Here is a 25,723-nt window from a genome sequence, read left to right as displayed (position 1 = left end):
GGCCATGTTTTCCTCATTAGATGACATCATTCACTATTGGCCATCCCATGAATTGCTTGTCCTTACTCAGACCTATAATTTATGACCCAGCCAGTTGCAGGAAGGGGTGATGTTCCTTAGAAATGATGGCAGTTTGTTAGAAACCATATATAAAAAAATTAGTTTAGATATTCAGGAATCCAGTGAGTGGGAAGTAAAGAGCAAAGTGGAAATAGAGGAGCTACTGCATCTGTCAAATAGAATTATATATAAAACTGTAATGGGAACAGCAGGTCCCTCAACTGTGTTCATAAACAATAACTGGTTCGGGTAAAAAGCCTGTATATATTTGTCTTATCAACTGTGCTAAGTGAATATAATCTAATGACACATTTAATTCAGACATAATTCACAACCAAACAATCATTAACTCTCTTTTTGTTGTGGTAATATAACTTTGTTAGACTACACTACCCCCCTTGAGTTTTAGTTTGTGATGTATTAACATGTCATAAAATTATGATTTGTTATCTTTTTAATGTACAGACTGCTCCAAATTGCTCTGAAACAGCTTTAATTCACATAGCTGATATATTGGCAAGAATAGCGTCTATAGAAGAAGGACTTACCTTACTTCTTTATGGAGAAAATATGAACTCTCCTGGAGAAAAAAGGTACATGTCTATGCTTTAAATTTGTGGAATTTTTAGCATATTGTCTCAATCTAATTCAAAGTTTCCAAAAGGTTATGCAATGTGTAATAATGAAAATCAGGGTAACTATTCTAGGTAGTTAGATTCTGATGAGCCACTAACAACGTAGTAGATGATCTCCAGATTCTAGTAGTAACCAGGATTGTGGACTATACAGGCAGAGTAGGCCTGATGTCAATAACTTCAAAATAAGAATAGGAGGATTCATCCCATATGGGATGTTTTTGCTCCTTGTACTTTTTCAGACTTCTAAGACCACCCATGATTGATTCCAGTCAAACCACACAAAAGTACACAATGGAAAAAGCTACCCTCGCTCAGTTCCATCTCTGGCTTAACCAATGGTATTTTTGTTATGCTTTTAGACCTTCTCTGCACTTATAATAATGATGTATAAAACGTACATTCATGACTAGAATTTTTGTTTCTCTTCATAAAAATGTCATATACATTATTCAGTTTTCCTATGTGTAACCATGAGCATCTTCCTAGATGATGAATGAAACACTATTTTTGATAGCTCCATGGTACTTTTTTAAAAAGTAAGTTTATTTATTTGAGAGAGAGTGAGGGAGGGGCAGAGAGAGGAGGAGAGAGAGCTCTCCCATGCCAGCTCTTTATGGCCAGCACAGAAACTGACACGGGCTCAATCTCATGAACTGTGAGATCATGACCTGAGCTGAAATAAAGAGCTGGACGCCCAACTGACTGAGCCATCCAGGTGCCCCTGGGTGAACTTCTTTTTAAGTTGACTTTCAGGCATTTCTTCTGTTTTCAGTCTCACTTCTGTCTCCAACTCCAGAGATGCTTGGTTCCAACAATTTGAGAGTTTTTTGAGAGGTTTGATGAAATAAATTGTGTTCTGTTTTCTGTATTGTGGCTGATCATTCAGTTTTTCCAGGTCCTGAATTACTTCTTGTTTTTTTTTTCACATTCTAGAGTATAAAAAATTGTTACTATCATATCCTTTCTTTTCTTCTTGACAGCTATAAAAGCCTTCTGAAAATTCTGTTTATTTTGCATTTTAGTATTTTAAGAGGGTGCAGATGTGAGTGTAGGTGTTCAATCTGCCATACTCAACTGGAAGTATTTTTCTATACACATAACAATTCGTTTGTAAAATGAGAAAGACTAACCTTTTGTCACGAGTTCTAAAGTTTCTTTTTATTGTCCATCACTTCTCTATTTCAGTTTTTTTGTTTTGATTTTTGTCTTTTTTTGCTATATAGACATTTAATTATATAATTAGTTTTTTCCCAGTCATTAGGATTTCTACATTTTTTAAAAAGTTTTCCTTAATTGAAGTTAAACAGGTAAGACATAAAATGTCCATTTCTTCTGACTCCCCATTGTTCAGTGGTTGTTTCTGATATTATTATTTATATTGGCCAAAGACTGGAATCGTCTCAAATGTCCAGTAACAAGAGACTGGTTGATTAAATTATGTTTGCACAAAGGAACACTTAGCTCTGCAGTGGGAACATGGAATTTTTTATGTATTGCTGTGGAGTTGTCTTCAGAATATGTTAAGTGAACAGACAAAACAAAAGAATGTTTATAGAATGCTACCTTTTATATGAATAGAATATGAATAAACAAAAACATATTTGTTGATATTTTTCAAAAGGAGCGATGAAAGGGTAAACTGAAAAGTAATAGTTTTCGAGGAAGGGAGAAAAGCATGTGGATGGGGAGGTAGAAAGGTAAGACATGTACCTTGATTGGACCTAGATTTGACTTTGGAATCATGTATCTGATTTATATGCTAAATGTAAAAGTCAAAAAGAAGAGTTCAAATTTTGAAGAAATTAAAACAAATGGAAATAAGAGCATTTAACTACCAATCAAGTTAGTTACCTACCCATGCAAAAAATTACTTCAAAGTGACCTGATTTGAACATTTCTAGTGGGATATATAGGGTTAAAAAAAAATCACAAAAATATCTTAATCTGCCTTTAATATATTCTGAAACTATTATGCCCATATTCTAAATAAAGCAAATAAGTAATTAGCATCATAAGAAACTAGAATTTCAACAAAAATATGATATTAAATTTATATTTATAAAATAACATATATTAATTTAATATATGTTAAATTAAAATTAAATTTATATTTAAATTTATATATAAAATTATATATAAAATTAAATTTATGTAAATATAAAATATATTAATTGAAATTTAAATTCATAATGGAAATAAATATTTCTCTTAAATTATTCTTTAAAAAATTTTTTGATATTTACTTATTTTTGAGAGAAAGAGGGAGACAGTGTGTGAGCAGGGGAGGGACAGAGAGAGATGGAGACCGAGTCAGAAGCAGGCTCCAGCCTCTGAGCTGTCAGCCCAGAGCTCAACGTGGGGCTTGAACCCATGACCTGTGAGATCATGACCTGAGCCGAAGTTGGATGCTCAACTGAGCCACCCAGTCACCCCATAAATTATACTTTTCTTAGCACTGACAGGCTAGAAGTAATGATAACCCCTTAGCAGACTGTGGTCTCTAAATATCTAAGGTTCCCCCCCCCCCACCCCCCCAACCACAAAAGGAGGAAGGGATCCTTGAAGGTAGTTGTTTCTGGGTTGGGTTGGGAAATGTGCAGGGTGATCCTGGGATATCTTACCATTCTAGAAAGTAAGGAAATTATCTAAGACTAAAGATGTTGTGTCAAAAGTACCCCAAGCTACCAGAAGGGGCCTCCTACTGATTGAAGATGGATAATTTAAGAATTAAAAAAATAGTTACTTCAATGGTTAACATACATAAAGCATACAAACATAGTTTTAAAAAACATACTAAAATTAAAGAAAACCTCGTCAATTACCCATTGAAGTTGTGAGGACACCAACTCCTTTTGTAAATTGATTAAAAAAAATTCAGACGTGTTTTTTTATTCTTTCTTGTACCAATTGTATTTTAATATAACTATTAAGTTACTGAAGATAAAATTCTTCATAGAAAGCTTTTAGTTAATAAATGCAAGATAATTAGAAATCACCATTTGGTAATTCCTAATGAAATAGTTCATTTAGGAAATTATCCTGAATTGATGCTAAAACCATTAGGTGAATGGCTTGATGAGAGGAGGACTTCCTACTGGAGAGCTTAGGCTTCTACCATCTGACCAGTTGATTTTTAGCACCACCAAAATTAGGACAACAATATGTGTCTCATGATGCAGTCGGAGGTACACAGTAGCAACCACCTATAAAGTTATTTTTTCCGGGAAAAAAAGAAATTGAACCTTAAGCCTCTAGATATAATTATCAACTTACGGAAATTATGGGGGAGTAGAGGAACACATTAAATGACACCATAAGGAAGCAGTTATCCAAATAATAGTATGGATAGGAAAAATAACTTCATTTCTCCAAATCATTGGCATAGGTAAAAAAAAAAAAAAAAAAAAAAAAGAAAGAGGGAGCCTAAATAATACAATAACCTCATGCACTGCATGAAACTTGTTTGAATTTTGATTTATACAAACCTGTTATAAGGACAACCTTACGACAATTAGGAAAATCTTGATATGGGTGGACTATCAGATAGATTAAAGAATCATAGTTTGGTGGGGTATTGGCACATAACATAGAAACCTTTATCAGTTAAAGATGTACGCTAGGTAAAATGATGTCTGGGATGTAGCATATAATATTTCAGTAGAGGTGGGCAGAGGGGGAGGTCAGGATATATAAAACAAGACTGGCAAAATGTTAGTAACTGTTAAAGATGTATGGAGGGGTACATGGAAGGCCCTATCCTAAAGCTAGAAAGACTAAACGTGTGCTGCTGTGGAGCTAGATATCCTGGGTTTGAGGCCTGGCTCTACCTCTGACAAGCCTTGTGGTATTGTTCAAGTTATTTAATTCCTGTAAGCCTTAACTTTATTTGTTTATCTGTTTAAAAAATGAAGAGTATAGTTTATAGGGTTATTGTGAGGATTAAATGGATTAATACATTTGAAATATTTAGAACAGTACTTGGCATATTAAACATTTACTATGTTTTCCTTATCTGTTATTACTATTAATGTGTCTGAGATTCTGAAATACAGGAGCTACATCCTATTAGTGGCAGGGGAACTCAGGATTTTGTTTTCACTATAATCAAGTGAAGTTCCATATGGCCCGGGATCCATGGTGTCTATAACCTGTTAAGTGTATAGTTTTGCTTTTTCCTATCTGTATGTTCTTTCCTTCTAGTCTCCCGAAACTGCTAATTATTAGACACCTATCTGTACATAGGTGGGAACAGGAATATTGACATGTCCAAGAAAAGCTAGAGGACTAAATGGGAAGCCAAGCAAATGCAAAGTTTATGATACAATTCGACTTTTTTGGTAGTACTTGATGAGGTGATGATTTATAACCTTGGAATAACTTTAGTATCATGTTTTAGTTCTACAGGTGCTCATATAATTGCCCAGTTTTCGAAAAAACTTCTTGATGAAGACATTTCTATTTTTTCTGGTTCGGAAATGTTGCCTGTGGTTAAAGGAGCTTTTATTTCTGTGTGTCGTCAAATATATGGTACATGTGAAGGCTTACAGGTGTTAATTCCTTATAGTTTGCATGAGTCTATAGCAAAAGCATGGAAGAAGGTAAGAATTTTTAAGCTTTTCCTCCCCCCTGAAAATCTTTACTTCAAATATAGTCACTATAGTATTATAATGCAGTTAAAATCTTTTACTGGCACAAATATGCCTTCTTTAGTATCACAGTACTTTAGGGAACAGAATGCTTTCTAATTTGGTACAGGATGCCTGTACCTCATCTCCCACTAAGACAAAGTTCTAGGACCTAACTGCATTTCAAAGTCTTTTCTTGCAGGAGAGCCTTTAGATAAATTATATTTGCATAAACTGACATCCTTTAGAAGCTGTTTCTGAGCAACTTTTATAGCCAGCTGGGGTTTTGTTATGGACACTGGAGATAATGTTGCAAGAGTCAAATGTAGTATGTATCAGTGGACTAATAAGCCTTTTTTCCTCACATTTATATGCTTCATTTATAAAATATTTTACATAACATTTAATTAAAAGCCAAATAGCTTAAAATTTGAAGGTGATTTAATTTTAGTTACATTAAGGATCAACTATAAAAACGTATCATGAGATCTTACGAGTAATCAATAAATAATGTAAATTAATCTGTTATATTTTAGACAAGTTTGCAATCAGAAAGAACTACTCCAGTAAAGTGCTTGGAATCTGTTTCTTCAGTAAGCCAGGAATCCCAAAACCTGTAAGCACAATTGAATAAACTTATCTGTTTTTCTACATTTGCTGAAATAATTAAAAAATGAGAATATAATTAAACATTGTAGCAAAAATATACGTGAAACTAATATTACACTATGTGTTAATTAACTGGAATGTAAATAAAAACTAGAAAAAAAAAAAAAAAAGGACTTTATAGGAAGGTGACCATATACATATAGGATTGAGGAAAATTACACCTATGGGGAACTTTTGGAGATACTTGTACCTTACTTGTACCTTACATCTAGCAATATTTATTATACTTGCTTCATCCTGTCTTTACATTTTGGGTTAAGAAACTGGATCTGTTATAATGTTTCCAGAAAATACAGAGAATTATCAAATACTAAATTTTGGAAAGCTAACTAGGGAGTTCCACAGGAATAAGGTGATTTCAAATGCCAGCAAAGTCTATTTATATTTAAATTATGATTTTTCAGAATGTGTGGGAATGCATTTTAATTACATTTTGGCATAAGGAAATTATTTAATTCAGTATTTATACTAATTTTTAATTTAGATATCTCCATGTATCTTCACAAATACCAATAGGACATGGAGTCAAATTAGTGATGGGAAAAAAATTTTTTTAGTTAGTATCTGATGACTAATATATTTGCATTCTCTTCTTAGTTGTTGGCATGCTCTAAACAGATAATAGAACGTTAAGGGATATTCTTAAGAAAAAATAAATCAACATTTTTTTTGGATAGGCATAGTTTTAACTAAAGAAGTCTAACAAAAAGCCTTTTTTAAATTTCCTTAACAATGTAATTGTTCAACAAATAGCTAATTTCCTAAAAATTAGCTATAATTTTTTTTCTGATTGTTGTCATAAACTTAATTGCCATTTTTTTTGTGTGTGGAGAGAAAAACATTTCTGCAGTTTTTGAGGTAGTTTTTAGATGTTTTCTTTGAGGTCTCCTCTGATTTCTCATCTTCCTTTGATTCATTCAGCCATGTGCTAGACCAAGGGCTTGGACTTCTGAGGATACCTATATCTTAAGAGCTTATTGTGTAGGGTAGAATACAAATAAATACAATGTGGCAATATGGTATACTAAATTTATATGATGGGGTCATGAAGGGTTTATTGGGAGGCAACTTGTGAGGGAAATCTTTTTGGAAGAAGTTGTTAAAGTAAGTTAAAGAGAATAGATACTAACCTGACTAAAAAGGGGGAAAATGTTATTTCAGATGGAAGAAATAGTATGGTCAAATAGGCTAAGAAGAGGGAACGTAATTAATAGTCAATACATTTTACTCTCCGTAGTATTTTTAGATTCTGAAGTTAGAGTGTGAAAGAGCTAATAAATTATATGCCACACTTCTTTCCTGAGCTGTCAACCAAGTAATAGAGATAAAGAAGTCAAACAGATCAAAACATTGAATATATACAGGCTTCCTAAGAGCTCAAGAATTTGATTTACCCTTCTGTCACAATGGTTAGTGGACAGTCATAGGCTTCCCTCTGAGGCAGAGCTTAACAAAGAACAGACTTAACTACACAGTAGAATAGAGCAGAATGTGTGCTTCCTACAGGAAGCTACCTAGCTGGATCACACAGTAGACTGGGAGAGAGGCATTACTTAACCAGGTGTGCTTAGGACATTCTCCAGATCTCCTGAGTCCCTGCTTCCATGGAGACTAAGTGATTAGGTGGTAAGAGGCAAGCAATGTTAAAATGGGGAATGTGTGCTCAATGTGGAAACTTGATTCTGGAGGAAAAGGAGGTTCCTACAGTGTATGATTCTAATGTCTTAGAAATAAGATTTAATAGACTTTTTGATAATAGAGAGTCAGAACTGTTGATTTCATTTTTGTCAGCAAAATTAAATTACCTCATAGAATTGAATGTATTTTGTTCTTTTGTGTTAATTGAAAAGTTGGAGATAGACATTATTTGTTCCTTCGTAGTTTGCTAAAATTGGAGTGTAAAACCATGTGGACCAGTTAATTAGACTGTTCTAGTGTCAGTACATAGATTCCTGATAATGTTTCTTTTATTTTAATTCCAGTATAATTAATATACAGTGAGTGTTAAGTTAGTTTCACGTGTACAATATAGTGATCCAACAATTCCATATTATTACTCAGTGCTCATCATAAGCACACTCTTAAACTCGTCACCTATTTAGCCTGTCCCCACATGTTTCTACCCTCTGGTAACCATCTGTTTGTTCTCTGTAGTTAAGAGTCTTTTTTGGTTTGTCTCTTTTTTGTCTTTGTTCATTTTTTTTGTTTCTTAAATTCCACATATGGGTAAAATTGTGTGGTATTTGTTTTTTCCAGCTGACATATTTCACTTAACATCATACTTTGTAGATCCATCCATGTGGTTTCCAGTGGCAAGATTTCGTTGTCTTTTATGGCTGAGTACTATTCCATTTTATGTGTGTGTGTGTGTGTGTGTGTGTGTGTGTGTGTGTATCACTTTATCTGTTCATCTGTTGATGGACATTTTGCTTCCATGTTTGGCTATTGTAAATAATGCTGCAGATAACATAGGGGTGCATATCTTTTCATATTAGTGTTTCTGTGTTCTTTGTTAAATACCCAGTAGTGGAATCTTTCATTTTAGCCATTCTCACAGGTGTGAGGTGATATTTCATTGTGGTTTTGATTTGCATTTCCCTGATGAGTGATGTTGAATGTCTTTTCATGTGTTGGTTGGCCATCTGTATGTCTTTGATGAAATGTCTGTTCATGTTTTCTGTTCATTTTTTAACTGGAATATTTGGTTTTTTGGTGCTGTATACATTCTTTATATATTTTGGATACTAAACCTTTATCAGAAATATCATTTGCAAATATCTCCTATTCTTTATACCTTTTTTGAATCAGTGAATAAATAACACTTCTACTCTTAGACACTAGTTTCTAAATAATGACACCAACAGTAAGATTGATATGATAAAGGTAAAATTAACAGTAAGTTGGTAAAATTCTTATTTTTGAACCTTTGACAGACTAATGTTAGGTATTTTGAGCTTATACTTTCTGACAAGCATATTTTGGAGATTCCCCCTCCATTTTTCTATTTATTGATGCTTACAATACTGCAGAGAAGATTAGCAACATTTATATAGTCATCATAGGGGATTGATGTCTTTTAAATTTAGGCTTTGGATTGTAATCCCAACTGAAATTTCTACCATGCTATTTTGGTTGATAGTAGGGAGTGCAGTGATTGCAAACTATGTGGGATCATTGTTAGTGTGACCATAGAGAAGAATATAATTAGAGGGAAAACAAGGTGCCCAATCTGCCCCAACCAATCATCAAGAGTTAGAAAACTTGAGGGTGAAGTAAGGGGGGTGTCTTTGATCTGTAAAACTCCGCCCATGATCCAAAGAAATAAACACCTGAAACTCAATATCCATGAAAGTGTCTAACCCTCTATAATATCTAACCATTCAAAGAAACAAGTTCTCATAAGCTAACAAAACTGTATTTTTTGCCATTGCCCTTATCTCAGTACCAACAAACACATTCAGTGGCTTGATTTTTCCATTTCAAACCATATCTTCTCTATAAGTGAAAGAAAATTAAATGTTAAGATCTTGGCAGAAAAGATAAAATTATATCAGTTTTCTGTAATTTTTCAAAATTATGGGATGCACTCTCTAAGTTTTTCGCCTCTGTTAAGTTTTTTGGAGGGGTGGGAGTCAAGGTAGACTTTAAAATGCACTTTCTTTTGGGGCACCTGGGTGGCTGAGTTGGTTAGGCATCTGACTTTGGCTTGGGTCATTATCTTCCAGTTCACTAGTTCGAGCCCCATGTTGGGCCCTATGCTGACAGCTCAGAGCCTGGATCCTGCTTCAGATTCTGTGTCTCCTTCTCTCTATGCCCCTCCCTCACATACACTCTCTTTCGAAAATAAACAAACGTTAAAAAAATTTACAATTTCTTTAATGGCTAATGGTTATTCAGGTTTTTTTGTGCTTGAGAGACTTTTGATATTTTCCTAAAAAATGACTTTTTCTTATCTAAACATATACATTTTTTAACTCGTTTGAAATATTCTTGTATGATTAAAAAATTCTTTAGCTGTAATTATTTATTTTTTGAGTCTTAGTATTTTTATGGCTGTTTTCCTCCCTTGACTATTTTATTGTATTAGTTTATGCAAAGACCAGGTTTGGGTTTTACTAATGCTGTTTGCATCTTCTCTCCTTTCCTCACTTCTGTAGTACAGGAAAGTAAATGAAAAGGGGAATGAGAATGGATGTTGAAAGAAGCAATGCACCTCAGCCATGCTAATTTTAATATATTTTGATATGTAGTACTTTCATATTAAGCTCTTTTAAATATTTTAAAAACTTTCTATTTTGATTTTACTATTTAACCCATGAAATGTTTTCAATACAGTTGTTTCCAAACAGTTATTTTTACTAATATATTTTTTTAACTGTTGACTTCTAATTAATTTATATTTTCAGAGGACCTGGATTGCATGATAAGTATCCTTTTATGTTGGGTGAGATTTTGTGATACAGTACAGGGTCATTTAAAACCCAAATCTGTCTTTGCTTAAAAAACCTTACTTTGTTTTCTTATTTGAAGCACCTAATTTTTCTTTTCAGTCAGTTATTAAATTTATAGACATTTACTGTTTTTTGCTGTTTGTTGAAACTTGTAGCTCATTCTTTCTCATAGGCTCACATTTTCCCCCATAGTAAGTTTCCAAATAGTTTTCCTTTAATTGTTCTTTAAGGGTTTGAGAGAAGTAAACTAGTCTTCTCTTTATGTCTGAAATTGACCATTTCCCCTCCAATCCATGCAACCCACTCCTATCTAAACTGCCCCTCTTAAAGGGTAGTTTATAGTTTATCTGGGTATAAAATTTTTGATACACAATTATTTCTCATCAGTATTTGAAGCTATTACTCCATTTTCTTTTGGAATAAGTAGTAACTGAAAAAATCTGTTAGTATAATCACATTTCTCTTATAGGTCATATCCTTTCTCCTATCTTTTAATTTGATTGTGGTTTTTGTTTGTTTTTTGCTTTTGTCTGTGTGTGTGTGTTGGATGTTTGTCATTTGTGTGATTTGAGTTTATCCTGTTTGGTACTTTGAATGTTCTTTCAATCTATAGACTGGACTGGTGTCTTTCCTCAAATCTAGAAAATTCTTAGTATCTTTTCGTATATCCCTTTGTTTCTCTTTTACTGATTTTATTAGATGTGTTTTGAGGCCTTTCAGTCTTTATTCTGTTTGTCATCTGTTTTCTTAAACATTTCCTACCTATCTACTATCCAATTCAATAATTCTTTGACTGTGACTCATAAGTGGCTATGCTTCTTATTTCCAAAATTTCCAATGGTTCTTTTTAAAAAAATGTACTTGTTTTTATTTCCCTTTTGCTTTTTGCTTCAGTTTTAACAGAAACATTTTAAAAACTTCCCTTGAGTATCAATAAATTTATTTTAGTCATTTCTGAAAATTATTTCAGCTGGAATGGATTCATTTGATAAGTGTCAATTCTGCTAGCTCTTAGCTTTAGATATCTTTTTTTAAATTCTCAAGTTAGTTAACATACAGTGTACTCTAGGCTTCAGGAGAGTAGAGCCCAGTTATTCATCTCTTACATACAACACCCATCCCGAAAAGTGCCCTCTTTAATGTCCATCACCCATTTAACCCACCCATCCCCAAATCCCCACCCCCATCAACCCTCAGTTTTTTCTCTGTATTTAAGAATCTCTTATGTTTTACCTCTCTCTGTTTTTATCTTATTTTTATTTCCCTTCCCCTATGTTCCTGTGTTAAGTTTCTCAACTTGCACGTATGAGTGAAATCATATATCTTTCTCTGATTGACTTATTTTGCTTAGCACAATACTCTCAACTGATGAATGGTTAAAGATGTGTGTGTGTGTGTGTGTGTGTGTGTGTGTGTGTATATACACACATACAGCATGTTATGTATGTATACATACATACATACATACATACGGTGGAATACTAGTCAGCAACGAAAAATAATGACCTCTTGCCATTTGCAACAATGTGGATGGAACTGGAGGGTATTGTGATAAGCTTTAGATCTCTCTTAAAGTTTGATTGGGAGTTCATTTTTCAGTCTTTTCGTTTGTCTCCTTCCCTATTTTCTTTCTCCTCCTCACTTATTGTTTCTTCCCACTTATATTTCTATGTTCATTTCTCCCTGCCAAGCAGTTTTATGGTTTTTCTCTTTTACTGTCATGTTTTAAATACATTTTGTATTGGTATTTTGAGGCTCCTGTCACTGATGATATGGATAGTATAGCTACAACTGAAGAACTAGAATATAAATTGATCATATGCTCATTTCTAGAAATGAGGCTTTGTCTGTGTCTTCCTGTTGTCCTAGGCTTCTGGGACAAAAGCTTCTGTCAAAAGCCCCACTTTTAGACCTTGTTATACATACATAAGTGTTTCGTTACATATAATATTTTTAAGTATGTAAATTATACTTTACTTGAGTTAAATATATATTATTTCTATTAGTCTCACCCAGTCGTAGGTCTTAAGCAGTGAGCCTAGCACTGGTCTTGTATCTGATGTGTGACTCCTCTAGTCCTATGTATCTTACTGGTACTAAATTTAGTTTCCATTGCCTGCATTTACCTTAAAATTAGAGCCTCACTTCTGTGTGTTTCTGTCCATGATGGAATTTGTTATTTAAACATGGTTGAATCTTTGGCCACTACTCTGTGATTGGTGCAGAGGGATGTGTGTCAAAACACGGACTTACTCTCTTTTTGATTAGAAAAGTCCTGTATTTCAAGTTATTTTACAATCATTTTCAAAACAGACTTCTGAAACTTCCTTGGTGGGTAAATGGCACACTTCTACAGATTCACTGTTTTACTATACATGTCAATAATTAATTTTTGGTCTATTTTTATATACAAAGTTTCTTTCTAGACAACTAGGAATATCCAGTAGGGAGTACATTTTCTCTTTCTGGTACTTCAAATGAAGTGCTCATTTCCCCTCCTATGTTTCCATATTTCTAGCTCTGGCTCCCCTGTTTAACTGTGTCTTCTGAATGTTTCAAACTTTTTCTGGGGAGAATGTTACTGGCCCTCCTTTTAAAAGTGTTTTGAGAAAAAAACAATGTTATTCTCCAAAAGTAAAATGAAAAACCTATTAAAATAAAGATACTATGCCTGATATGCTTTAGAAAGTTAGAGGACAGATACTCTGTAATGAAAAGAAAATATAGGGGAGGCAGGGTGACTTAGTTGGTCAAGTGTCTGACTCTTGGTTTCGGCTCAGGTCATGATCTCGTGGTTTCATGGCTTCAAGCCCCGCATTAGGTTCTGTGATGGCAGGACAGAGCCTGCTTGGAATTCTCTCCCTTTCTCTCTGCCCTTCCCCTATTAGCACTGTCTCTAAGTAAATACATACATAGATACATACATATGTACATACTTGAAAAACAAATAAAAAGTATGAAAATAATGGAGAGTTGGGGCCTGGGGACTCCCAGCCCAGCAGAATTACAAGAAGAGAAGAGAAAGAATTTAAAGCACAGATGAGAGAATCTAGATGTAAAAAAAATGCTGACACATGCAGTTAATATTTAATTAAAGTGAAAGAAAATTATTGGGCAGAAAATACAATAAAAGTCATTATTGTCAAGGAAAGCATACTTTTTTTAATCTGTTTTTTTAAAAATATTGAATACTTAGTCCTCAATATGTACTCTTTAAGTTTATCAACAACATTAAGCTGAAATATTTTCTTTTAGTTTTGAGTATAATAAAGAAATGCATACCTTTCTTTTGCTTGTTTCAGTATGGCTTGGGAAGAGAATTTGTTAGATGATTTACTAAATTTTGCTGCCACTCCCAAAGGACTACTATTTCTTCAAAGAACAGGTGCCATCAACGAATGTCTGACATTTATGTTCAAACGATATGCAAAAAAATTACAGGTATGAATTACCATCTGCTAGAGGCAAAAAGAATTTTTCTTGCTGTAAAAGCTATTAAGAACATCATTCTGTCTTCTCTGAGTGAAGAGGTTATTAAACCTCAATTAAAAAACCATATAGCATTGTAATATTTAACTTGATATTATTTCAGGAAAGCATTAGAATTGATGTTGGTATCTATGGATATGTTTACAGGATGGGAAACAACCAGATGGAATTGAAAAATATAGTTAACCATCCAGATGTGTTATAAATATAACAAACATCTGGTTGTACTAAAGCTGGGTGGAATTTCAGGAGGAGGAAATTCACTATTGGGTCTAAATGTACACGTTAGTAAGAATTTGGTCCTCACATTAAAAAGAAAAATATTTGTAGATTAATTTTTAGATACTGTTAAATAAAATGTACAGTATAATTTAGCCCTTTCTCTTAAGTCCATTAAGGTGTATTCAGCTTTTTGCTGTGATGGTGTAAACATTCCTGAACTTTTGGGCTTTTTAGGATTATATGTATGCTTTTAAAAGTGTCTTCTTTGTCTCTCACAGCTGTTGTATATTGATGTTACTAGGTTACCAGGTTGTAAATACGATTTTATTTGTTCTTCAGTTCTAATTCCCTGCTTTTGTTTAAGTCTATAAAAACAAAAAACTTAAGAGTTTTTGCCTGTGAAGGTAAGTAGTTTTTGAGAGACGGTCCTGACCATTCCTCACAAATAAAACCTATGAGCATTAGTTCATCAGTTTGACATAAGGTTTATATGGGCAGATGTGTTTTTAATTATTATTTAAATGGACCTCTAGTATAGAGAACTTATTTACATGCCTCAGTTTATGGCATACTGCTGTCATTTGTCCATGCAAGATGTTGTCTTAATTAATTTTATTCCCTGTCATTTCTGGTTCACAGTTCCATTTCACCCTGTATGTATTCCTCTACCCCAGACTTCCATGCTAATGTTTTTAATATGTGTAATATCCTGGGATATGTATATATCTTGTAGAATGTTGTCTTAGTCCATTTGGGCTGTTAAAATACCATAGACTGGGTGGTTTATAAACAGAAATTTACTGCTCAGTTCTGGAGGCTGGAAGTCCATGATCAGGATGCCAATGTGGTCAGAGGAGGGCCCTCTCTGGTCACAGATGCCTCATTGTATCCTCACATGGATACAGGCTCGGGAGCTCTCTGGGATCTTTTTCATAACAGCACTAATCCCATTCATGAGTTCTCTCCACCTTATGACCAAATCAAGGTCCCATTTACTATCTCACCTTTGGAGGTTAGGATTTCAACATACGAAATTTGGAGGTGACACAAACATTCAGACTATAGTAAATCCTGAAGTTTCTCAGGATTTTTAAGTTTACATATATGGTCATTTTAATTTGAATTTCTCTGTTGGTGAGTTTGAATCACCTTGTGGACTAGTTAGCCATTTGTTTTGTTTTGTTTTTTTACATTTTTGAAAATATTGAAGCAATTCAAAGACACTTTTCTTATCAGATGCTTGAGACTGTGCATACACAACTATTGCTATTGTGATAATACAGCTAGGAATAGATGTCTCTGTTTTAACATTTATGAATATAAAAAAAAACCCTAGTCTTTGTACCACACTGGTTGTTACAATAGAAGACACTGTTCCCTGAACCTCAGTAACTTACAACCTTGTAATATAATACCGTAGTTTAATGGTGCTTTATGCTATTCAAGAAATTTTTTGAAAATTTAAATTCTCCATTATCTTGTAAGAAAGCCACTAGGCCATTTCCTTAATTTTGCTGAAGAGAAAGTAGAGACCCAGGCTTGTTAACTGATCTGCATATGCTCTCACATCTACTTACAGCAGTAAGACTCGAACTCAAATTTGTGTTTCATGAAAGCTGAGTCTTAGTAAAGCATCTCTAACTTCTATGAAGTTTTTCTTTGCCTCTTCCTTTTCAGTACTTAGTGTGAGTCTAGGAAGCCCCTGTGGCTGCTGATATCTAAGTCAGCAGGGTCAATGGGGTTGATTGATCAGTAAGGTATTTATTTAGTTATTATGGCAGGAGAGTGGGAAAAAAAATAGCCATTCATATTTTTGTACCTCTCTGTCATCTAACTACAAAACTAATGTATGGCAGGTTCAAGGAAAGTGGAAACTATGAGTAATAAAAATGGAAAAGGAAGGCAAACAAATGGAGACATGAATAGAAAATCCAATCTAATTCTTTCCCATGGGCTTTTAGTTCCCTGTCTACTTTTTTTTTTTTTTTTTTTTTTTTGCCTTCAAGACTGAATGCACAGTTTATATCTTAAAAATTTGATTAAAACAGGTCCTTTTTTAAAAAAATCAATTCTTTTAATGAAATGTTGAAAAAATACAAATTGTGAATGGTTAACTTTGTTTAGATATCAACCATTTTATTAGCCAACCTGGTCTTAGCTAAGATCTAAGGAGGAACACTGTTTATTTTCTGTTATTTCTGTATTGTTTTCTGCCAGGAGTGATCCTTGTGTACTTTACCAGGAATACACGTATAGTACTCTTTGTGACATGCAAATTGTCCAGTGTTTTCTACAACACTGTTTATAAACTTGTATGTTAATGATCAGTATTCTTTGTGTGTTTAATATATATATAATTACTTTAGGGAAAAAAAAACCACATTTCCTCTAAAAATGATTGCCATTGAGAAGATATTATTTTTTTTAAGTTTTTTTTTTTTTTTTTAATTAAGAGTATAGTTTGGCTGACAGTCAATACAGATTTATATGCGAGGAAATTTATTATTGAGGGACTGACCTAAGGAATAAAATAACAGCATTTAAATTTGGAAGGAATGTTAATCTTCATCGTGGTCAAAGTCCTTTGTTTTAACCTAGAGAGGGAAGTGACTTGTTCAAAGCAAAACGCTACTTAATTTTACGGCTGGGACCAGAACCTCTATCTGAAATGAGAACCCCCAAAATATTAACTCATTGACAGGGTGTCTGAGTTTGTTTTGCTGCTCATTATGTTTACTTAAAAGAATGTCTAGTATTCTAACAAGAAGAATCAGTAACCTACATGTAACATATAAATAAAATATTAGCATTTTTTGTTTTCCTGCTTTTCATTGTTCCTTATTTATTTTGTTAGATCAGCAGGCATAAAAAGTTTGGCTACGGAGTTTTGGTTACACAAGTGTCATCAACAGCAGCAGGTGCAGTGGCACTACACAGTTCAGGTAGGTTTTTTCTTTTAATCAGAATGTTAATAATTTTAAATAAAATGAGTAAGCCAATAGAAAATTTAACTGGCATGATCAGCTCTCAGGATATTTACTCTATAAAGTTCTTTTTCGCGGGTTTGGCCTTAGGTAAGGGAAAGTTACAGGATTTCCTTTATCTTTTCTCTTCCATGAAATTGCAATGGGATTTTTTTTCCCTTGAAGTATATATACACAGCCTTGTTCTCTTTTCCTCAGAACAATGGAACATAATGAATTAAGCTGAGAAGTACTTGATGCTTAAGCAATTGTCTTCATCTTATAAATCCTCTTTCAGTACAGTTGAATCTTACAAGATTTTTTTTTTCCCTCTTAAATCTTACATGATTTCTTAATGCTCAGTTTTAGTGGCCTGTATGTGCATCAAAATATACACAACCACAATAATTATCATACATACATACTATTTCCTTATTCTTCTTCTTTCTCTTTTGCCCTTGAAAGCTTAGTTTTCACCACTTTTACCACTGTATTTGCAGTCAGCATGTATTATCTACAATGGATTGAATTTTTAAGAGTTTAAACATTGGGAATTTAATACACCTTAAGGCTATCTGAACCCTAGACCAGAGAGACAAGACATAACTTCTAATAGAGATGTTATGGTTATATTTTTCAAAGTTTAGTGTTGATGAACTAGAACATCACTGACCATAATTGGTCCTTTCCTTAAGTGAAAATATTTTACTATAATATATCTTAAAAACTTTTCGGCTAAGCTAATTTGGAGTACTTGTATTATGAAACATGCTTCTTGGAAGAAGTTGTCCTAAACTGAACGACTTATTTTTTCTTCCACTTAGTGTAAAATCTAACATATTGCTATACCCAGGGGCATATTAATGGAAGCATTTGGAGGTACAATCTCAGATTTCCCTGTTGGTCAAGTCATTAAGCTTCTGAGCCCAATACTGTCAAGCTTCCCGTGAGAGGATTAATTGCAATAATTTTACAGGACAAAGGAAGGAAGATTAACATTGCTTGAATTCCTATGATCTCTTAGGGTACTATGTTAGGAACTTCATATGTATTGTCCCATTTATACTTCATGGCAACCCTCGAATATAGCACTGTTTCAGTTTTCCAACAGGGGACCTGATGCTCTAAGAAGTTGAACAAATCTAAGGACACGACTACTAAGCCTGCATATTTGTAATTTGATCCCTGATATTCTTGATTTCAGAGCTTTTTTTTTTTTTTTCTCCTGTTATACCAGAGGAACCTTTCTGTTCTAATGTTATTATGAATTTACTGATTTTATGATTAGGTGTTCTGTTTTATACTTTTTTAAAATGTAATTTGATTCTTCATAAAATAATAATCAGCCTTAATAATCACTTTCATTTAGATATATAGTAACTGATTCAGAATTTAGACTGTATTGAGCCAAAATTGTGTGAAATGAAGAATTGTTTTAAGCATAGGAATTATAAAAACAGTTATATTAGAATAAGGAACACACTTAAACTCTTTTAAGTGCCTACCCTGCCTCCTGATACACAACATACATGTATACATACAAACACATACCACCTTTCAGCTGCCTTTCTCACTCAAAGAGTAAAGGGTAAACCTTATTTTTCAGAAAAGCATGGTGAGACGTTATTGGCCAAGTGATAAATCCAGAGACTCAAAATTCAGTTCTTTAGGGAAATTTAGGTGTCTCAGAATTTAGTCATTATATAGTTTTAGGATAATGAGGTATCATACAGGTATAATTAACAACAGGAGATATAATTTCTACTAAGTTTAAAGGTTATTTCTTACAGAAGATGTAAGTATGTGTCTTTTGTCAGTGAGAACCAATCTTGTCAGAGGGATAATTATATCTTTCTTCCATAATTCCAAGAAATTGTATACTGTAAATATGTATATAATTCTTCTCAGGGTTTATTAATGCACTTATAACTGAATTATGGACCAATCTGGAATGTGGAAGAGATGATGTTAGAGTAACCCATCCCAGATCTACTCCAGTGGATCCTATTGACCGGAGCTGTCAAAAGGTAAGAAATGATTTGAGTATCTCTCTCAGAAATTACTTCATCTAGACTTTATCTATATTCGGTTACAATCACCAGCTTCTCCAGTTTCTCTTCTTCTTTTTTTCATTTCTAATTTTTGTTTCAAAATAAGTGGCTAGAACTACCAGTGTTCCATGGGGGTTATATTTTTCAAGGATGTTTTCCTTTCACAATTATTTTTACTGTCATTTTTCTCTTAATAAAGAGTGATATATACCAGACATGCTATGAAAAAACAAACTCTCTCAAAAAACCCTGAAACAAACCAATCAACCAAAGCAAAAAAAGATAAGTAAGCTTTTGCCCTTTGGTTTAAATCTAATAGAAAATTTTCAGGATTATTTGAAGCAGGGGTGGGTGAAGAAAAGATGCTATCCTTTAGAGAAATGTGCCAAAAAAGAAATTCTGAAGCACCTATACAATGTTCTATTATAATTCAGTGGCTTTTATATAGTTGACATGTTTGCGAATTTCACTGAGGTTATTCGATGATTCCTGTCTTTGACTTTATGGGAGCCTGGGAAAGTTTCAGTGGATGTCATAAAATAATCTTAAAAAATTAAGTTCTACTTTCTATAATGGTAGGCTAGTTCTTTCCGGTAGAAACATAAACTCAGGAAAAACGGCTTAAAAAACCAACTAGTTAAAAGTACTGGAATGGCTAAATAGAGGGGAAAAGATGGAGGTGAGTCACTATGTAGATGAAAAGATTGATACTGTTTGAAATTCTGGATTTAACAGACTTTTGCTTGAGGGCAGGTACCAGTTGGTGCTCCACAGATAGAAATCCATACTCTAACAAGTTTGAAAAAGCAGAAGAGAAGGTTTAGCAGAAGAGAAGCAGAAGAGAAGCTGGAAAATGGAAGGAGGTCTCTGGAAAGTAGAGAAGTACCTAGGGGGCACCTAAACTCTGTGTTCATACAGTCCAGATGTTAAGTCTGTCTCCTGAACTTGGACTTCACTGATATCAGATAATCTTACTACAGAGGTTAGAGTTTAGAGTTTGAATTTGCCATGTTAACTGCTAAATTAAAATCAGCGTTGGGGAATATACCTTTCATAGTATATTGGATATCATCCATAATTACTAGACATATGAAGAATAAGAGAAATGTGATTCTTACCCAGAAAAAGGCATCTAGTAGAAGATTAGGAATGATGATTAAACTGAAATTATTTATCAAGGACTTTGAAGAAGTTGTTATAAGTAGCATGTAAAGGAAAATATGCTTGTAATAAATGAACAAATTGGAAATTATAATAGAGAAATAGAAACTATATAAAAGAACCAGATAGAAATTCTAGATCTGGGGTGCCTGGGTGGCTCAGTCAGTTAAGCGTCTGATTCTTGGTTTCAGCTTAGGTCATGATCTCATGGTTTTGTGAGTTCTAGCCCTGCTTTAGGCCCTGTACTGGCAGCTCAGAGCCTGCTTGAGATTCCCCCTCCCCCTCCCCCTCCCCCTCCCCCTCCCCCTCCCCTCCCCCTCCCCCTCCCCCTCCCCCCCTCCCCCTCCCCCTCCCCCTCCCCCTTTCTCTCCCCCTCCCCTTCCCTCCCTCTCTCTCTCCCCCTCCCCAACCCATGCTGTCTTTGTCTCTCTCAAAATAAATAAAAACTTAAATTCTAGAAGTAAATACCTTTTATTTGAAGTAATTTTTGTGAGACCTTATCCAAAAATTTAATATGTTTGGTTGGTGTATCAAATGGAGGAGAATGAAAGTGTGATAGAAAAATATTTGAACAAAAGCTGAATTTCTAAACGTCTTAAAAAATGTAAACTTAAAGATCAAGAAACTTAGTGAATCTCAAGGAAGAATATGCAAAGAATGAAAATACAATGGAAACCACAGCAAGGCCCACTTATAGACATACAAACTGCTGAAAACTAAAGAGAAAGAGAAAATCTTGAAAGAAGCCATAGAAAATCATACATACAGGGAACAACAAAAAAGTTTGTGGGTGTCTCATTGCAAACTGTGGAGGCCAGAAGATAATAGAATATCTTTGATGAAAGGGGAAAGCCCAGTCAACCTAGAATTCTATATCCAGCAAAAATATTCAAGGTTAAAAGTGAAATAAACTTTTAAAGGCTAAGAAAGTATTTTACAGCATACCTGTGTTTTATTTAACACTAAAGGAATTTCTTCAGGTTGAAGGACAAGGATACCAGTTGGGTATTTGAATTTTCACATTAAAAAGAAATTGCAAGCGGGTGAGTGAGTATAAAAGCCTGTTGTTTTTCTTTTAATTTCTTGTTAGTACATAGGACTCTTTAAAAGAAAACAATGCCATATAGTGGGATTTATTTTATACTTACTTAGAGGTAACATATATGACAGCTCTACCACATGAGGTAAGCAAATGGTATAATGGTATGTGAATCTATGTGACTTTAAGGTTCTTAAATTTTACATGAAGTGGAACACATTAATTTTTAATACCTAGAAAATATTTATATTTCAAATTTAAGGTTGGGATTTGATTCAATTTATTGTACTTTGAAATAGAAATGTCAGTATAAACTAATGGTTAATTTCTGTGAAAAAAAATTGTATATTCTTATAAACTATGAACTGAAAGATGTAGAAATAGCTCCTAGCAAACAAACATCCTTAGTGCTTAGCTTGTAGTTACAGATATTATTCCCTAAGGATTCTGCTTTCTTTTGGGGTTTAATTTTACTGTCTTTTAAATTATAGAAAACATTAATATGCCCTCAGTTTATAATGAGGTACACTAAACTTATTTTCAGTCGAGTCACTTCTTACCTTTGTATAGCTGTGTTTTGGAGTATGATAGACAATAACACCATGTGGCTATGTAAAACTACTTAAAACTAAAATGAAAAATTCAGTCCCTCAAATACATTAATCTAATCTTAGATGTTCAGTAGCCACATGTAGCTAGTGACTGTTGCCCATTTCAAATTATATAACATTTTCATCACCACAGAAAGAAAGATCTACTGGACAGCACTGACTAGAAAAACCATTAAATAATATGCAAAAAGATATAGCCAAAATAAAATTCTAAAACAAACAGAAAACAAACCCCAAAGGGCAGAGATGGAAGAATGGGGGAACAGAAAAGGATGAGGAAAAAAGAAAACAAATAGGAAAATAGTAGCCCTAATCAATAAGTCCATTACATGTGAGTGACTAAATAATTAAAATGCAAAGATTTTCAGAATAGGTAGAGACAGCAAACATTTGGGTCTTAAGAAATTCCCTACAAAGAAAAAGATACCGATAAGTTGACAATCAATGAATAGAAAAAGAGAGGAAAAACTATACATTAGAAGACTGAACGGGGCGCCTGGGTGGCTCAGTCGGTTGAGCGTCCGACTTCGGCTCAGGTCACGATCTCGCGGTCCGTGAGTTTGAGCCCCGCGTCGGGCTCTGGGCTGACGGCTCAGAGCCTGGAGCCTGCTTCTGATTCTGTGTTTCCCTCTCTCTCTGCCCCTCCCCCATTCATGCGTTGTCTCTCTCTGTCTCAAAAATAAATAAACGTTAAAAAAAAAAATTAAAGGGGCGCCTGGGTGGCGCAGTCAGTTAAGCGTCCGACTTCAGCCAGGTCACGATCTCGCGGTCCGTGAGTTCGAGCCCCGCGTCAGGCTCTGGGCTGATGGCTCGGAGCCTAGAGCCTGTTTCCGATTCTGTGTCTCCCTCTCTCTCTGCCCCTCCCCCGTTCATGCTCTGTCTCTCTCTGTCCCAAAAATAAATTAATAAAAAAAAAAAAAAAAAAGTTGAAAAAAAAAAATTAAAAAAAAAAGAAGACTGAAATAGCCATATTTAATGTCAGAGATAAAGAAAATGAAGTAATACCAGATTAAGAAACATTTGATTATAATGTAGATATAACATTCGTAAGTTAGTTATGATCCTAAAAATAAGATACAAAATATATGAAGTATTAAAATAACTTAAGGAATGTTTGTTCTTCCTTCCATGAGCATGGAATGTTTTTTCATTTTTTTGTGTGTGTCCTCTTCAATATCTTTCATATGTGTTCGACAGTTTTTGGAGTACAGAGTTTTTACCTCTTTAGATTTATTGCTTCGTTGTTGGTGCACAGAAATGCAACAGATATCTGCACGTTGATTTTATATCCTGCGACTTTGCTGAATTCATGCATTAGTTCTAGCAAGGTTTTGGTGGAGTCTTTCGGGTTTTCTACATAGAGTATCATGTCATCTGCAAATAGTGACAGTTTGTCTTCCTTGCTGATTTGTATACCCTTTATTTCTTTTTGTTTTCTGATTACTGAGGCTAAGATTTCTAGTACTATATTAAATAGTAATGTTGAGAGTGGGTATCCTTGTCTTGTTCCTATTGTAGGGGAAGGGCTCTCAGTTTTTACCCATTGAGGATGATATTAGCTGTGGGTCTTTTGTATATGGCCTTTATGATGTTGAGGTATGTTACATTATCCCTACTTTATTGAGGTATGTTCTATATATCCCTACTTTGCTGAGGGTTTTTTTTTTAATCAAGAATGGATGCTGTATTTTGTCAAATATATTTATTATGTCAAAATTTTTCTGCATCTATTGAGAGGATCATATGGTTCTTTTATCCTTTTATTAATGTGGTGTATCATGTTGATTGATTTGTTACTGTTGAACCAGCCCTGCAGCCCAGTAATAAATCCCACTTGGTCATGAGGAATAGTTCTTTTAATGTACTGTTGAATTTGATTTGCTAGTATCTTGTTGAGAATTTTTGCATCCATGTTCATCAGGAATATAGTGGCCTGTAGTTCTTTTTTGTGGGGCCTTTGGTTTTGGAATCAAGGTAATGCCTAGAAAGAGTTTGGATGGAGCTAGAATGTATTACGCTAAGCGAAATAAGTCAGAGAAGGACAAGTATCATATGATTTCACTCATTTGTGGAATTTAAGAAACAAAATAGATGAACGTATGGGAATGGGCGGGGAAAGAGAAGAAAGGGAAACAAACCACAAGAGACTCTTAATGATAGAGAACAAACTGAAGGTTGATGGAGGGGGGTGGGTGGTGGGTATTAAGGAGGGCACTTGTGATGAGCACTGGGCGTTGTATGTAAGTGATGAATCACTGAATTCTACTTCTGAAACCAAAATTGCATTGCATATTAACTAATATAAAAAATAAAATTAAAAAAATAACAAGGAAGAAATAGATCCACAGTAACAGTTGAAAATTTTAACATTCCTCTTGTAGTGATTGATGTAACAGATCTTTCAGTTTGTTGATAGGTACATGGTATGAATATCACTAATTATCAACTGATCTAATTGTTCTTTATAGAATATTATATTCAGTGACTGCAGGACACCTATTCTTTTCAAGGGCACTTCGCATTCTTACCAAGAGACTTGCTGGGCTAGAGTGCAAGTCTACATAAGTTTAAAATGATTGGAATAATACTGAGTATGATCTGTGGCCACAGTAAACTTAAGAATCTTGAGCTAGAAGCTATAAAAACCCAAATCCAAATATTTGGAAGTGTACCTCTAAATAATACACAGCTCAAAAAAGTCAGAAGGAAAATTTGGAAATATTTTAAACTAGAAAATAATAAAATATAAAATTTGTGAATGTAGCTGAAGTGGTGCTAAGAAGGATATTGAACTGTAATAATATTTACAGTAGAAAGAAATACCTAAAATGAATAAATCAAGGTTTTACTCTAAGAAACTAGAAAAGGAGTAAAGTATATCCAAAGCACATTGGAAAAAAGGAAATAATAAACATTTGAGCAGAAATCAATGAAACAGAAAAAAGACAAACGAGAAAAGTAACAAAGCCAAAAGTTGGTTCTTGGAAATGATTATTAAAAATAAACCCCTGGCTAGACTGATCAAAAAAATGAGAGACCGAAAATTAATCAAGAATGAAAGAAGAGTTTCACTAAAGACCCCACAGTTATTAAGGAATAGATAAAAGAACATTGTGATCAGCTTTATGCTATGAATTAAACAAGATAAAATTGGCAAACTTCTTAAATATGCTTACCAAAAGTGACCCAGTATAAAATAAAAAAATCTGAATAGCTATGTATCTGTTAAAGAAATTAAATTCATTATCAAAAAACTTTCCATAGAAAGAACCACATGGTTTTACTGGTGAATTCTATGGAACTCTTATAGGAGAAAGAACACCAATCTTACACAAACTTTTTCAGAAAACAGAGGTGGAAGAATCAGTTTCTAACTTATGTGATGAGGCCAGCATAACATTGATATAAATGAGACAAACTGTTAATATATACATATGTATATGTATATGTAATTTTTATGTATAAATAAATATAATGTATAAAAATCACAAATATTTAATATTAAATTAATAATTATAATTAATATATTACAGTAAAATTAATAAAATATTATCGAATTGTGTACTAATATATAAAAGTATCATTTTTTTTTAAATTTTTTTTTTCAATGTTTTTTTATTTATTTTGGGGACAGAGAGAGACAGAGCATGAACGGGGGAGGGGCAGAGAGAGAGGGAGACACAGAATCGGAAACAGGCTCCAGGCTCCGAGCCATCAGCCCAGAGCCTGACGCGGGGCTCGAAC

The 25,723-nt window shown here is 33.8% G+C and overlaps 1 protein-coding gene across 2 annotated transcripts in view; it reads left to right on the top strand.

Moving 5' to 3' along the window:
* TBC1D32 (TBC1 domain family member 32) overlaps positions 1–25,723 on the top strand; it is a 200,708-nt gene that overhangs the window by 59,728 nt on the left and 115,257 nt on the right. For both annotated transcript variants that reach the window (XM_060616533.3, XM_078447256.2), the window contains exons 16-21: positions 526–653; positions 5,095–5,296; positions 5,860–5,939; positions 13,746–13,884; positions 17,009–17,096; positions 19,026–19,144. In XM_060616533.3, the coding sequence (XP_060472516.3) occupies positions 526–653; positions 5,095–5,296; positions 5,860–5,939; positions 13,746–13,884; positions 17,009–17,096; positions 19,026–19,144 (756 nt within the window). The remainder of the gene's footprint in view (positions 1–525; positions 654–5,094; positions 5,297–5,859; positions 5,940–13,745; positions 13,885–17,008; positions 17,097–19,025; positions 19,145–25,723) is intronic.

The sequence above is a fragment of the Panthera onca genome, chromosome B2, assembly GCF_046562875.1.
Source record: "Panthera onca isolate mPanOnc1 chromosome B2, mPanOnc1 haplotype 2, whole genome shotgun sequence".
In the NCBI taxonomy this organism is placed as follows: domain Eukaryota; kingdom Metazoa; phylum Chordata; class Mammalia; order Carnivora; family Felidae; genus Panthera; species Panthera onca.
This window is presented reverse-complemented; position numbering and strand designations above follow the sequence as displayed.